Source organism: Hemitrygon akajei, chromosome 21 (genome assembly GCF_048418815.1).
Source record: "Hemitrygon akajei chromosome 21, sHemAka1.3, whole genome shotgun sequence".
NCBI classification, from domain to species: domain Eukaryota; kingdom Metazoa; phylum Chordata; class Chondrichthyes; order Myliobatiformes; family Dasyatidae; genus Hemitrygon; species Hemitrygon akajei.
The window spans coordinates 67466515-67479680 of NC_133144.1; the positions used below are offsets into that span (position 1 = coordinate 67466515).

At 39.7% G+C, this 13166-nt stretch overlaps 1 protein-coding gene across 1 annotated transcript in view; it reads right to left on the reverse strand.

Annotated features, from left to right (window-relative positions):
- Positions 1–13166, reverse strand: part of ercc6 (excision repair cross-complementation group 6) — a 94142-nt gene that overhangs the window by 28984 nt on the left and 51992 nt on the right. The window contains exons 8-10 of the mRNA XM_073025671.1: positions 12804–12939; positions 8341–8511; positions 1498–1674 (exon numbers count right to left, since the gene is read on the reverse strand). Of these exons, the coding sequence (XP_072881772.1) occupies positions 1498–1674; positions 8341–8511; positions 12804–12939 (484 nt within the window). The remainder of the gene's footprint in view (positions 1–1497; positions 1675–8340; positions 8512–12803; positions 12940–13166) is intronic.

A 13166-nucleotide genomic window follows, 5' to 3' on the forward strand; every position in this document is an offset into this window, starting at 1 on the left:
ATATACTCAAAAACTTCTATAGTTGTACTGTGGAGAGCATTCTGACGGGCTGCATCACTGTCTGGTACGGGGGGGGGGGGGGGGGGGGGGGCTACTGCACAGGACCGAAAGAAGAAGGCTGGAAATCTAATCAGCTCCATCTTGGGCACTGGCCTACAAAGTGCCCAGGACATCTTTAGGGAGCACTGTCTCAGAAAGGCAGCGTCCATTATTAAGGACCTTCAGCACCCAGGACATGCCCTTTTCTCACTGTTACAATCAGGTAGGAGGTACAGAGGCCTGAAGACACACACTCAGCGATTCAGGAACAGCTTCTTGCCCTCTGCCATTCGATTCCTAAATGAAACTTTGAAGCTTTGGACACTACCTCACTTTTTTAAAAATATACAGTATTTCTGTTTTTGCACATTTAAAAAAATCTATTCAATATACATAACTGATTTACTTGTTTATTTATTATTATGTTTTATTTTACTTTTTTTTCTCTCTCTGCTAGATTATGTATTGCATTGAACTGCTGCTGCTAAGTTAACAAATTTCATGTCACATGCCGGTGATAATAAACCTGATTCTAATGCTCCCCCACCCTTTCTTCCTACCTGATTCTAATGCTCCCCCACCCTTTCTTCCTACCTGATTCTAATGCTCCCCCACCCTTTCTTCCTACCTGATTCTAATGCTTCCCCACCCTTTCTTCCTACCTGATTCTAATGCTCCCCCACCCTTTCTTCCTACCTGATTCTAATGCTTCCCCCACCCTTTCTTCCTACCTGATTCTAATGCTCCCCCACCCTTTCTTCCTACCTGATTCTAATGCTTCCCCCACCCTTTCTTCCTTCCATGACCTTCTGTCCTCTCCTATCAGATTTCCCTTTCTCCAGACCTGAATCTCTTTCACCAATCAACTTCCCAGCTCTTAACATCTCCCCCTTGTTCCGTCCTGGTTTCATCTCTCACTTTGTGGCTCTTCCTCCCTTCCCTCCACTTTCTCACTCAGACCCATCCTTTTTTCCAGTCCTGATGAAGGGTCTCGGCTCAAAATGTCGACTGTACTCTTTTCCACAGATGCTGCCTGGCCTGCTGAGTTCCTCCAGTATTTATTTATTATTACTTGCTTGCACCCCTTTGGTTCAAGAGCCTGATGGTTGAAGGGTAATAACTGTTCCTCAACCTAGTGGTGCGAGTCTGGAAGCTCCTGTACCTTCTTCCAGATGGCAGCAGTGAGAAGAGAGCGTGCCCTGGGTGGTGGGGTTCCTGATGATGGATGCTGCTTTCCTGCGACAGTGTTTCACGTAGATGTGCTTGATGATTGGGAGGGCTTCACACTTGATGGACTGGGTTGTAGCCCCTAATTTTTGTAAGATTTTCTGTTCAAGGGCTTTGGTGTTTCCATACCAGGCCGTGGTGCAGCCAGTCAATATACTCTCCACTACACATCTATGGAAATACACAAACACATCACACAATATGGAAAGCAGCAACCTTGCTGAGTGTTACCTGAACAGGGGAAGCATTCTGGTAACCTCCCATAGTGATAGGGACAGAAAACTGCTCCATAAAGACTTGCAATGTTCCTAGCTTTCCTGGAAAAACAAAGTCAAACAAGGACCACAGCTCCTTCAGGTTATTCTGCATCGGTGAACCAGACAGGATAATTCGATGTGGAGTCCGGAACTGGAAAAAAAATAAACACTTGTAATGGAATCAACATTTTTCCCCAAACTTGTTGCTGTTAATTGACTTCACACAGCTGCTTCAAGCTTTCTATATAAAAAAAATTTATAGCTCTGCAGTATAGAAATACTGTGACTACAGTTTAATTTTGCTACTCTTAGGCAGCAAGCAGTATCCATTAACAGCACTGAGTGCAAGACTACTGTGAAACTCTGATCAAATACATCTCTTTAAATATTTATCTACATTAAAAGCTTATGATTCAATAAAGTGGTGCCAAAATTAAGTTCACAAACATTCTTTGAAGAAAGATATCAGGATAGTTCAAACAATTTCAAAGCATATGATTTCATCATCTGCAAACAAAGAGGGGATCTTATTCACCTTTTATACAATCAACTGTAATAAATGCTTTTGATTATCTTTAATATGCACTAATTATCTTTCTCATCATTTTATTTCTCTTTCTGTAACTATTTTATAATTAGCTATCATAGAATTCTGGTTGTAGTAACATATTGGTTATGTTTCTGGAATGTAATGATTTTCACATGCAAATTCAATTCTCACCGTAGCAGCTGAGATATTTAAATTCAATTAAATTAATTAATCTGAATTAAAGAATATTATTGAGAACAGCGACCATGAAACTATGCACTTGTCTTAAAAACGCTAATGTATTTTACAGAGGGGGGATTCTGCCATCCTTATTCAGCCTGACCTACACATGACTCCAGACTAGACCCAAGAGCAATAGGGTTGAATTTTAACTGTCCCCTGAAATTGCTTTTTAAATTTCAACTCTAAGGCAATTAGGGGTGGACGATAAAAGCTAGCCTTACTTTCAACACTCTTGTATTCTATGAATCAATGAAAAGAAACAGCATACATGCCTGCAAGAAAGTTCAGTGTCTGTGGCTGCTTCCTTTATGTCTCTCTCTCTGGAAATGCCAAATATCAGCAGGGAATACATGTGTAAAGTTTACTGTTTCCAAAGACTGCACTGTTCATTTTAATGAAACATTCCACATCCGGGTGAAAGATTACTGTGATCTGAATAGTACGGGAGTGCTCTACAGTTTAATAAAAATCTTTGTATGTTACAGTGTGAATTTTTAAAATACTAAAACATGAGCCAAATACACTTGATTAACTATTTAAATACAAATAATTCCAAAGTGATGATTCTGCCTATGAAGGTGATTAGAAAACAAAAAGAAGATCGATCAGCTTTACTTGTCACATGTATATCAAAACATTGAAACATACAGTGAAATACATCATTTGGGTTACAAACAACACAGTCCGAGGATGTGTTGGGGGCAGCTTGCCAGTGTTGCCAGATTTCTGGCACAAACAACTTACTAAGATCAGCCCATACGTCTTTGGAATGTGGGAAGAAACCAGAGCACTTGGAAGAAACCCGCACAGTCACAGGGAGACTATACATGTGCAAACTCCTTACAGAGTGTCAAGATTGAACCCTGGTCACTGGTGCTGTAATAGTGTCATGCTAATGGGCCTTAGAAAATTGGTGCAAACTTCAATACCTCATAGATAGATTAATGTCCTATGACAGCTTCTGATACATAGGAGCACTGTATAAGAATTCTACTGCTGACTATGATTTAGGTATCTTTCAAATAAGCACATAATAAATTAAAACCAGGTCAAATGGCCTTTCTAACCCACCCCTCCACCACTATTTTATCATTTCCTGTCAGTCATCTTACATACAGACACTCCTGTGGCTAGGATCACTTTATGGACATTCAATCAATCTATGCATATGCCATCTTATGAATTTATATTTATTGTGTATTTTTATTAATACTGTGTTCTTTATCTTACTGTGTTTTTTGTGCTGCATTAGATCTGGAGTAACAATTATTTTGTTCTCCTTCACACTTGTGTACGTACTAGAAATGACATTGAACAATCCTGAATCTTTCAATCCTGCTCTGCTATTGGACAATCAGCCTCAACTCACTATCCTGCCTCAGTCTTGTAAACCCTCCTGGAATGTAGTTGGTTCTTTCTCCAGCTTTAATGTGTCCAATGATTCAGCATCCACATATTTCTGGTGGGGAATTTCAGGATTCATGACCCCTGAGGAAAGAAATTCCTTCCGTCTCTGCCTTGTGGATGACCCATTACACAGAGTCTGTGCTCCTTAATTCAACACTCAGCCACTAGGATGAGAACCCTCACTGTACAACCGCCAAACTTACCATTTTATTGGTTTTAATGAAATCACCTCTTATTTTGCTCAAACCTTTCATGAGGCATCCCTTGCACTAGGAGTAAGTCCAGCAAACCCCTATGCTTAAACTAAGGCAAGTACATACCTCCTTAAATAAATTGACCAAAGCCATGCAAATACTCCAGGTATGGTCTCACCAACGTCGTGCACATTTATGACAAGACTCTCTACTCTTTCACTCCATCCACCTTGTGGTAAAGTCAAATACTCTATTTTTATATAGTGGATACAGCCCGGTCCATCACAGATAAAGCTCCCCTACCATCGAACATATCTACATAGAGGACTGCTGCAGAAAAGCAGCATCCATCAGCAGGGATCCCCAGCGTCGAGGACATACTCTCTTCTCATTGCTGCCATCAGGAAAAAGGTACAGGAGCCTCAGAACTCACACCACCATGTTCAGGAAGTTACTTCCCCTCAACATCAGGCGCCTGAACCAGAGAGGATAACTATACTTGTCCCAACACTGAACTGTTCTCACAACCCATGGACTCAATTTCAAAGGCTCTTCATCTCATGTTCTTGATATTTATTGCTTATTTATTATTTCTTTCTTACTATGAAGGCCTGCAAAAAAATGAATCTAAGGGTTATACATGGCGACATGTATGTACTTTGATTATAAATTTACTTTGAACATTCTTTCTTAGTTATTTCTTGTACCTACATTTCATGTACCTACTGACACCCAGATCACGTTTTTAAAAGTTCAAAGTAAATTTATGTCACCGCATACAACCCTGAGGATCATTTTCTTGTGAGCATACTCAATAAATCTACTAAACATAATAGAATCAGTGAAAAATCACACCAACAGGGCGGACAACCAACGTGCAAGTGAAACAAACCCCTCAAGTACAAAAGAAAATGAAAAGAAATAATAATAATAAATAAGAAGCAAATATCAAGAACATGAGATGAAGAACTCTTGAAAGTGAGCCAATAGGTTATGGGAACAGTTCAGCGATGAGGCAAGCGAAGCTAACTTATCCCCTGTTTCAACAGCCTGATGATTGAGGAGTAACAACTGTTCCTGAACCTGGTGGTGTGAGTCCTGAGGCTCTTGTACTTTCTTCCTGAAGGCAGCAGGGAGAAGAGAGCATGATCCAGTGATGAGGGTCCCTTGTTGATGGATGCTTCTTTGCTGTGACAATGTTCTGTGCAGATGTGCTCAATGGTGGGGAGGGCTTTACCCGTGATGGACTGGGCCATATCCACTACTTTCTGTAGGATTTCCTGTTCAAGGACATTGGTATTGCAGTCCGTCAATATACACTCCGCCACACATATACAGAAGTTTGACAAAGTTTCACAAACTTAGAAAGTTTGCCATGCTTTATTTGTAATTTCACTTATGTGCTGCACCCAGGACAGATCCTCTGAAATGATAACAGAGGAACTTAAGGTTGCTGACTTCTCTCTACCTCTGATTCTTCTGATGAGGACTGGTTCATGGACCTCCAGTTTCCTCCTCCTGAAGTCAGTAATCAGCTTCTTGGTGTTGCTGACATTCAGTAAGAGATTATTGTTGTGATCAGGCTAGCATGAACTTGGTGGGTTGCTGGGTGGCGAGGCTTGAAGGGCTGGAAGGGCCTGTTCTACACTAGATCCCTAACTGAGATAAAACTACATTGTTCCCTCTAGCCCCCATCACCCCATGTCTTTCCCCTTCCCATTTGCTCCATCTTCACATCACTCACCAGTTACTTCCCCACCTCTCTTCCTTTTATTACATTCTCCACTGTCCTTTCCTATCCCGTCCACCTATTACCTCCCATCCTCTGACGTCATTCCCTCCCTTACCTGGATTCACCTATCACCTGCAAATTCTTGCACCACCCCTTCCCTCAATCCTTTAATCCTGATTATCTCCCCTCTATCTTCAGTCCAGATTAAGGGTTTTGACGCAACATGTCAGCTGTTCATTTCTGTCTATAGATACTGCCTGACCTGCCGAGTTCCTCTAGTGTCTTTCGTGTTATTCAACAGTAGTCTTAGTTTCTGTCAATTAAAATGAACGGCTCTAATGCAGGGAGAGGACATATATATCAGGAGCAGACTTAATGGACCAAATGGCGTAAATCTGCTCCCATGCCTTATGGTCTATATCAAAGGGCCATTGGCAATCTTTTCTCAAACAGAATTTCAGTAACTTTCAAACCATTTCACAAAATTAATGATCTGACACAGTAATATATAGTATCCTCTTACGCATGAAATTTGGCTCAACTCTTATATTCAACACATCAAGAACACTGATATTCACCTTGAGTTGGCTGGCTGGCTGTATATTTATTTCACCACCACTAATGATCCCCGTATCATCCATTTCTATGGCTGCTGGGGTTAAAAGTTAATGTATGAGGAGCATTTGATGGCTCTGGGCTTGTACTCGCTGGAGCTTAGAAGAATGAGTGGGAATCTCATTGAAACCTATCAAATATTGAAAAGCCTTGACAATGGATATAGAGAGGATGTTTCATACAGTTGGAGAAGTCTAGGACCAGAGAGCCCAGCCTCAAAATAGAGGGTCATCCATTTAGAACAAAGATGAGGAGAATTTCTTTAACCAGAGGGTGGTGAATCTGTGGAATTCTTTGTCACAGGCAGCTGTGGAGGACAAGTCATTGGGTATATTTAAATCAGAGGTCGACAGGTTCTTGATTAGTCTGGGCGTCAAAGGTTATAGGGAGAAGGCAGAAAAATGGAATTAAGGAGAATAGTGGAGCAGACTTGATGGGCCAAATAACCTAACTCTGTTCCGATGTCTTATGGTCTTGTCCTGGACTGTCTCATGTGCAGCAAAGTTCCTGCTCCAGCAAAGGATTCATTGCCAACATCATCAATGAACTGCCCATGGCACAGTAACTGAGGGCAACATTCTAGTCCCCATGGTCAAATAATTCTGATATTTCAGCCCAAAGTCCAGATTTATATGCTCTGTTGCAATTTCAATACCTAGAATTTAATTTCTTACATACGCCCGAACTCTCACTGTGGGTGACAATGGGTTGCCTCAACAACACTAAGAACTTCCTTCCTAATACCCACATTCACAAATTTCTAGAACTGGGAGATGGTAAAAACTTTTAGATTTAACATCAGCCAAATGTCCCAACTCTCTTATCACAGAAATCAATCCAATAAGTTAATTATTTGTAAACGCAAAAGCCAAATATAGTGGAGATCCGGATTTAATGCTGAGGCAGGTTGAGGTAACAGAATGTTCTAAATGTTAAGACCATGATTTTATTTGCGGTATTCTTTCTGCATTGTAAAGTACCTTGGAATACCTTGTATATTAACAGAGCTACATATCTAAGCTGTTTTCGGTTCTGAGGCTGTGCCCTCTGGTCCTGTACTTCCCCACTATAGGAAATATCTCTACATGTCCACTCTATCTAAGTCTTTCAATCTTTAATAGTTTTCAATAAGATCTCCCATCATTTTTCGAAGCTCCAGCAAGTACAGGCCCGGAGGCATAAAAGCTCCTGAAACATTAACCCCTTCATTCCCAGGATCATTCTTGTGAACTTCCTATGGGCCCTCTCCAATGCCAGCACATCCCTTCTTAGATAAAGGGCCCAAAACTGCTCACAATATTCCAAGTGTGGTCTGATCAGTACCATGTAAAGCTATCATTAACAAGGAGGCCATTGAGCCCCTAGCTTATTTCCAAAATGTACAGGACTGAGCCAATGATTTGTCTCTTCTTGGTATTTCTATTCATGAACCAGACATAATCCGTCTGTCGTTGCAAACTAGTCAGTGTAATCAGCATCTGGTCACTTCATAAGAGTGAGGAATGACCAGGTGTTTGGACAATTTAAACACTGGTCTGGATGGATTGAAAAGGCAAGGCGCTGGAACCAGAGGTGAGGGTCAGGCTGGTTTTGTTCGCTACTCGGCGACATTTGGTCCATTTTCCATTGTGCTGAGTTGAGGTTGAGAGCCTGCTCCTGGCTTCGTGTCTGGGAGCTGTGTGATGTTTTGCTCCACTGTGTGACAAACTGAGGCTGAGTCTGTCGGCCTGCTCCAGCTGCTCTGGGCTTTGTGTCTCTGGACTCACTTTTGTTCTGAATGTTGTTTGCTTGCTTTTATTGGTTGCATGTTTTGTTTTGTTTTTCTGTGTGCACATTGGGTGTTTGTGGATTTTTTTTAATGGGTTCTTTTGGGTTTCTTGTTTTGAGGGTGCCTGTAAGGTGACGAATCTCAATTTGTATAATATATACTGTAGATACTTTGATAATAAAAGTAGTTTGAATTTCTTTGAACTTTAAAGCAGTACAGCAGGTCATTTAATTATGAACATAACCACCTTAGGGGGAGTAGCACTTTTAGTGTGACCTTTGCTGCCCATATCCAAATCATCAGAAAAGGTAAAATTATTATTAGGTTACCTGTTTACATGCAACAGTAATGGCAGCATTTGGGTTTCGGATTTTGTGCCCCTCATCCAGAATGACATAATGCCAATGGTAGCGTGCAATTGACTCCTGCATGATCCGAATGTAGGAGTAAGAGGTGATGAGAATACCATTACATGCCGCAATGTCATGAATAAGTCTCTCCTGCAAGATCAAAATACATGGTTGTGATTGCAATAACATATATAGTAATGTTCTCTATTTTATATGTACAGAATTATAACAAAAACCATTATGAAATGCAGTAAGACCTCCATCAACAGATCTAATTCTCAAATCATCTCCCGTGATTTCAAATTAAGTGCTTGTAAAATATGTAACCTCCCCTAGTTTTTGCAATTAATAAACGATGCCTGCAATTAGCCTAACTCAATGAACACAGTTCTTCCATCATTAAAAGACATTTTGTGAAAGCGGTGCTGTTATTATTGATGCTCTGGAGACCAATCCCTCCTAGAGGGCAAACAGTGGACTGTTTGAAAACAACAGCCATTAATCACAATGTCAGATACCAGCAAAACAGGACTTAAATGCAGCGCATGAAGGCCACTCACAGTGAACAGAGCAAAGGAGGTTCACAGTCATGAGTTGCTGAACCTGTAATTAATTTAAACTCCCTTCAAGCAAAATTTTTAAATAAACAAGTTCTTGTGCTGACAGGGGAAAACAACACTAGTGAAGATGCTCCGTGTCAAAGTAAAAAGCCTGGTCCTTGTCAAGCTCTTAATAGTGTACAGAACAAATAAAACAAACCTTTTGTTTCATTTTCCGCACTGCTAAACACTAAAGCTGGAGACTGAGTACTTCCATTATTGCAGAAAATATAAAAGGTTTTATTTTATTTTAATGGTTACTGAGAAATATATGATTAGTGCGTCATCAAGGAGGAGGCTATGTGGCATCCAGGCCAGGACCACCAGACACAAAAACAGTAACTTTCCCCAAGCAGTAAGGCAGATCAACACCTCCACCTAATAACCCACCCCTCCTCATCCCCCATCATTACTACAGTCTGCTTATGTACAGACACTCCTGTGCCTAGCATCACTTCATTGACATACAATAAATCTATGCATATAAGCTACCTTATGTTTATTTATTTATTGTGTTTTTATTATTTTTGTGTTCTTTACCTTTTGCGCTTTTTTTTGTACTGCATTGGATCCAAAGTGACAATTATTTTGTTCTCCTTTACACTTGTGGACTAGAAATGACATTAAACAATCTTGAATCTTCAAACCCCAGAACATTACCTCACTTCCAGTTATTAAAATCAATCAGATTGACAAATGATCCATATACACAAAGACAACATTAAACCAGCAAAATATTGTGAATGTTTCACTGGCAGAAGGAGTTGCTTTCAATTAATAATTCTATCCAGATCTTGGATTTCATCTGTTCTACTCCGGCTATTAAAATCTGTTGAACTGCACATAGCTAATAGATTATAACTGGTTTCCATATTTCAGTACTGTCAACACCAACTTGAAAACAGAAACACATTAAAATAAGTAAGAAACTTCCAAATATTCTGCCTGTAACAAAGAAAACATCAATTTTCTGCTGTGTCAAATAGTTAACAAGTATATTATTAGATAGCTGGGAAGACTCTGTGGCTGTACTCTCATCAATGCATACAAATAATGCATAACATTATTAAAATGAAATAAATACATTTAGAAACCTACATAATATCATTTAATGCCAATTGGGAGATAAGATTCTACAGGGAAATATTTTCATTTTAATGTTCTTTAAAATTATTTTAAATATGTTGGCTTTGTAATTCATTGTGGGTATCGATTATTTTTTAGAGAGTTAAACTTTCTGATCATTACTTTCTGGGGTGGGTGGGAGGCTGGAGTTCGGGCCCGGAGGTTGTCCAATGAGGCAATGAAGCACTCAAAACTGCTTCAGTACCCTGAGTCCAAACACCCAGCACTTAAAGACAAACCCGTTGAGTTTTGTGAGCGGAAAAAATGTGAGCGGCGGGGACAGAAGCTAAGTGCCGAGAGCCGCGAAAATTAAATTGCGGAATAAACTGGACATAAGGAACCTGCTTCGAGTACTGCTGTATTCCCGTCATGTTTAACACCCCCCCCACGCCCCCCCCAGTCAGCTGGTCTGCAAGAATATTGTCAATATTAAACCGGTCCACGGTGCAAAAAAAAGGGCGGGTACCCCTGCTGTTTATACATTATTTCTACTTCCGGGTTGCGGGGTTTTACTTCCGGTCTTTTCTGCCCCAGTGCACATGCGTGTAACTAATTGATCTGGGGTCGATCTTGCCTTTTACTAAGGCCGAGGTAGGGGATCTTGGGCTTAAAAAGGTTGGTGACCACTACACTACACCATGCTTCGAGCAAATAGCAACAGTTACATGCTTTTGTGTTCAAAAAGCAGACTTCTTATCACTGGTAGTTGGAGAGAAATAAGCGGTACAATTTCAAACTGTTTGGCTCATTGTGGTTTCAAGCATTCAGGTTTAGAGATGCCAGAAATGGCTGAGAGTGAAAATGAAATGATTTCACTACTTCAACAAATTAGGAAGTATGAAGAATTTGTAGGTATCATCAATCATCTTGAATGTTACAATGGAAATAAAGATTTGGGGAATGCAATGTCTAAAACATTGTATGAAGGTAGTCCATTATCTGCACTGATTATACTCACTGCATACTCTGGATGAATTCCTGTCAATTTTAGTACTATGTTGTGTTTTAATTTGTTCTATATTTTATTTAAATACATAATTTATTACTCAGTTTGTCTTTTTTGTACCTTTTTAACTATTTCATGAAACTTGGGGCAGCCACTTAATTGGGCCAAAATGTACTGATCCCAATGTGTCCCAATTAACTGAAATCCACTGTACATTATTAAACAGACTAATAGACAATTACATGGAAATTTCAATATTAATCATTTGCCGTCACATTCTATTTTTAACACAATTTCCTATCAAAACGCTACTAGGATCTTCTTTCATTCATGAACATCTTGATGCAGTTTTTGCTTGAACAACCAGCTACAAGGACAGCTTCTAGCCTGTTGTTACAATACTATAGAATAGTCCACTAATATAAGATAGACTCTTGACCTCGCAATCTACCTCATTATGGCTTTGTACCTTGTTGCCAGCCTGCACTGCACTTTCTCTATAGCTGTAACTTAATCCTGCATTTTGTTATTGTTTTCCCTTGTACTAGTACAATAATATGATCTATATGAATGATGTGCAAATTTCATTGCAGTGGAGATTTACCAGAAAACTGACTGGATTGGAGACTGAGTTTAGGCTGAGTGAGCTTGAGAACAACAGAGGATAAGAAATGACTTGATAGCAGTGTACAAGATGATAAGAGGCATAGATCAAGTGGAGAGTGAGAGATATTTTCCCTAGAGTAGAAATGACTAATAAGAGGGGGCATAATTTTAAGATGATTGGAGGAAAGTATGGGGGGGAGAATGTCAGAGCTAAGTTTTTTTTTACAGAGAGTGGTGGATGCATGGAATGCATTGCTTGGAGTGGTGGTAGAGGCAGATACATTTGGAATATTTAAGAGACTCTTAGATAGGCACCATGGATGATAGAAAAATGGAAGGCTATGTGGGAGGAAGGGTTAGATTGATCTAGTAGGTTAAAAGGTAGGCACAAGATCATGAGCCGAAAAGCCTGTACTGTGTTATAATGTTCTATGATAGATAGATAGATAGATAGATACTTTATTCATCCCCATGGGGAAATTCAACTTTTTTCCAATGTCCCATACACTTGTTGTAGCAAAACTAATTACATACAATACTTAACTCAGTAAAAAAAAATATGATATGCATCTAAATCACCATCTCAAAAAGCATTAATAATAGCTTTAAAAAGTTCTTAAGTCCTGGCGGTAGAATTGTAAAGCCTAATGGCATTGGGGAGTATTGACCTCTTCATCCTGTCTGAGGAGCATTGTATCGATAATAACCTGTCGCTGAAACTGCTTCTCTGTCTCTGGATGGTGCTATGTAGAGGATGTTCAGAGTTATCTATAATTGACCGTAGCCTACTCAGCGCCCTATGTTCTTAAAACAAAGTTTCTTTTTACTGTATTTTGACAAATGTGATAATAATAAACCAATTTAGGTACATAGGAGATGTCAGGAGTATGTTTTTTTTACACAGAGAGTGGTGAGTGCGTGGAATGGGCTACCGGCAGCGGGGGTGGAGGCGGATATGATAGGGTCTTTTAAGAGACTCCTGGATGGCTACATGGAGCTTAGAAAAATAGAGGGGTATGGATAAAGCGTAGGTAGTTCTAAGGTAAGGACATGTTTGGCACAGCTTAGTGGGCTGAAGGGCCTGTATTGTGCTGTAGGTTTTCTATGTTTCTATAAACCAATTTATCAATAATAATACCATGACATCAGCTTCTCCAAACACTTACCTTCCTGTTGGTAAAGGAACCCATTTCGTGCAGAATTGCCACTCTGAATGGCGGCCACCAACTGTGGAATTCCTTTACCCACTGATGAATCACTGTTACCGGGCAGACAATAAGCACAGGCCCCAAACCATTATACCTTCAATTCCAAAGAGAAAAAAAAATAGACATCAACTTTAATACATTCATATTTCACTAATTTAACATGAGGAATAACAACAATCGATATTGTTGATTATAACTGACAATCAATAATAAAACTATCTTCAAAATTAGATATATTTTCATTGCCTGGAAGTTATACACAATAGTAAATATCAATAGCAAAAATGGAAATAAAAATCTGCAGATGCTGGAAATCTAAAA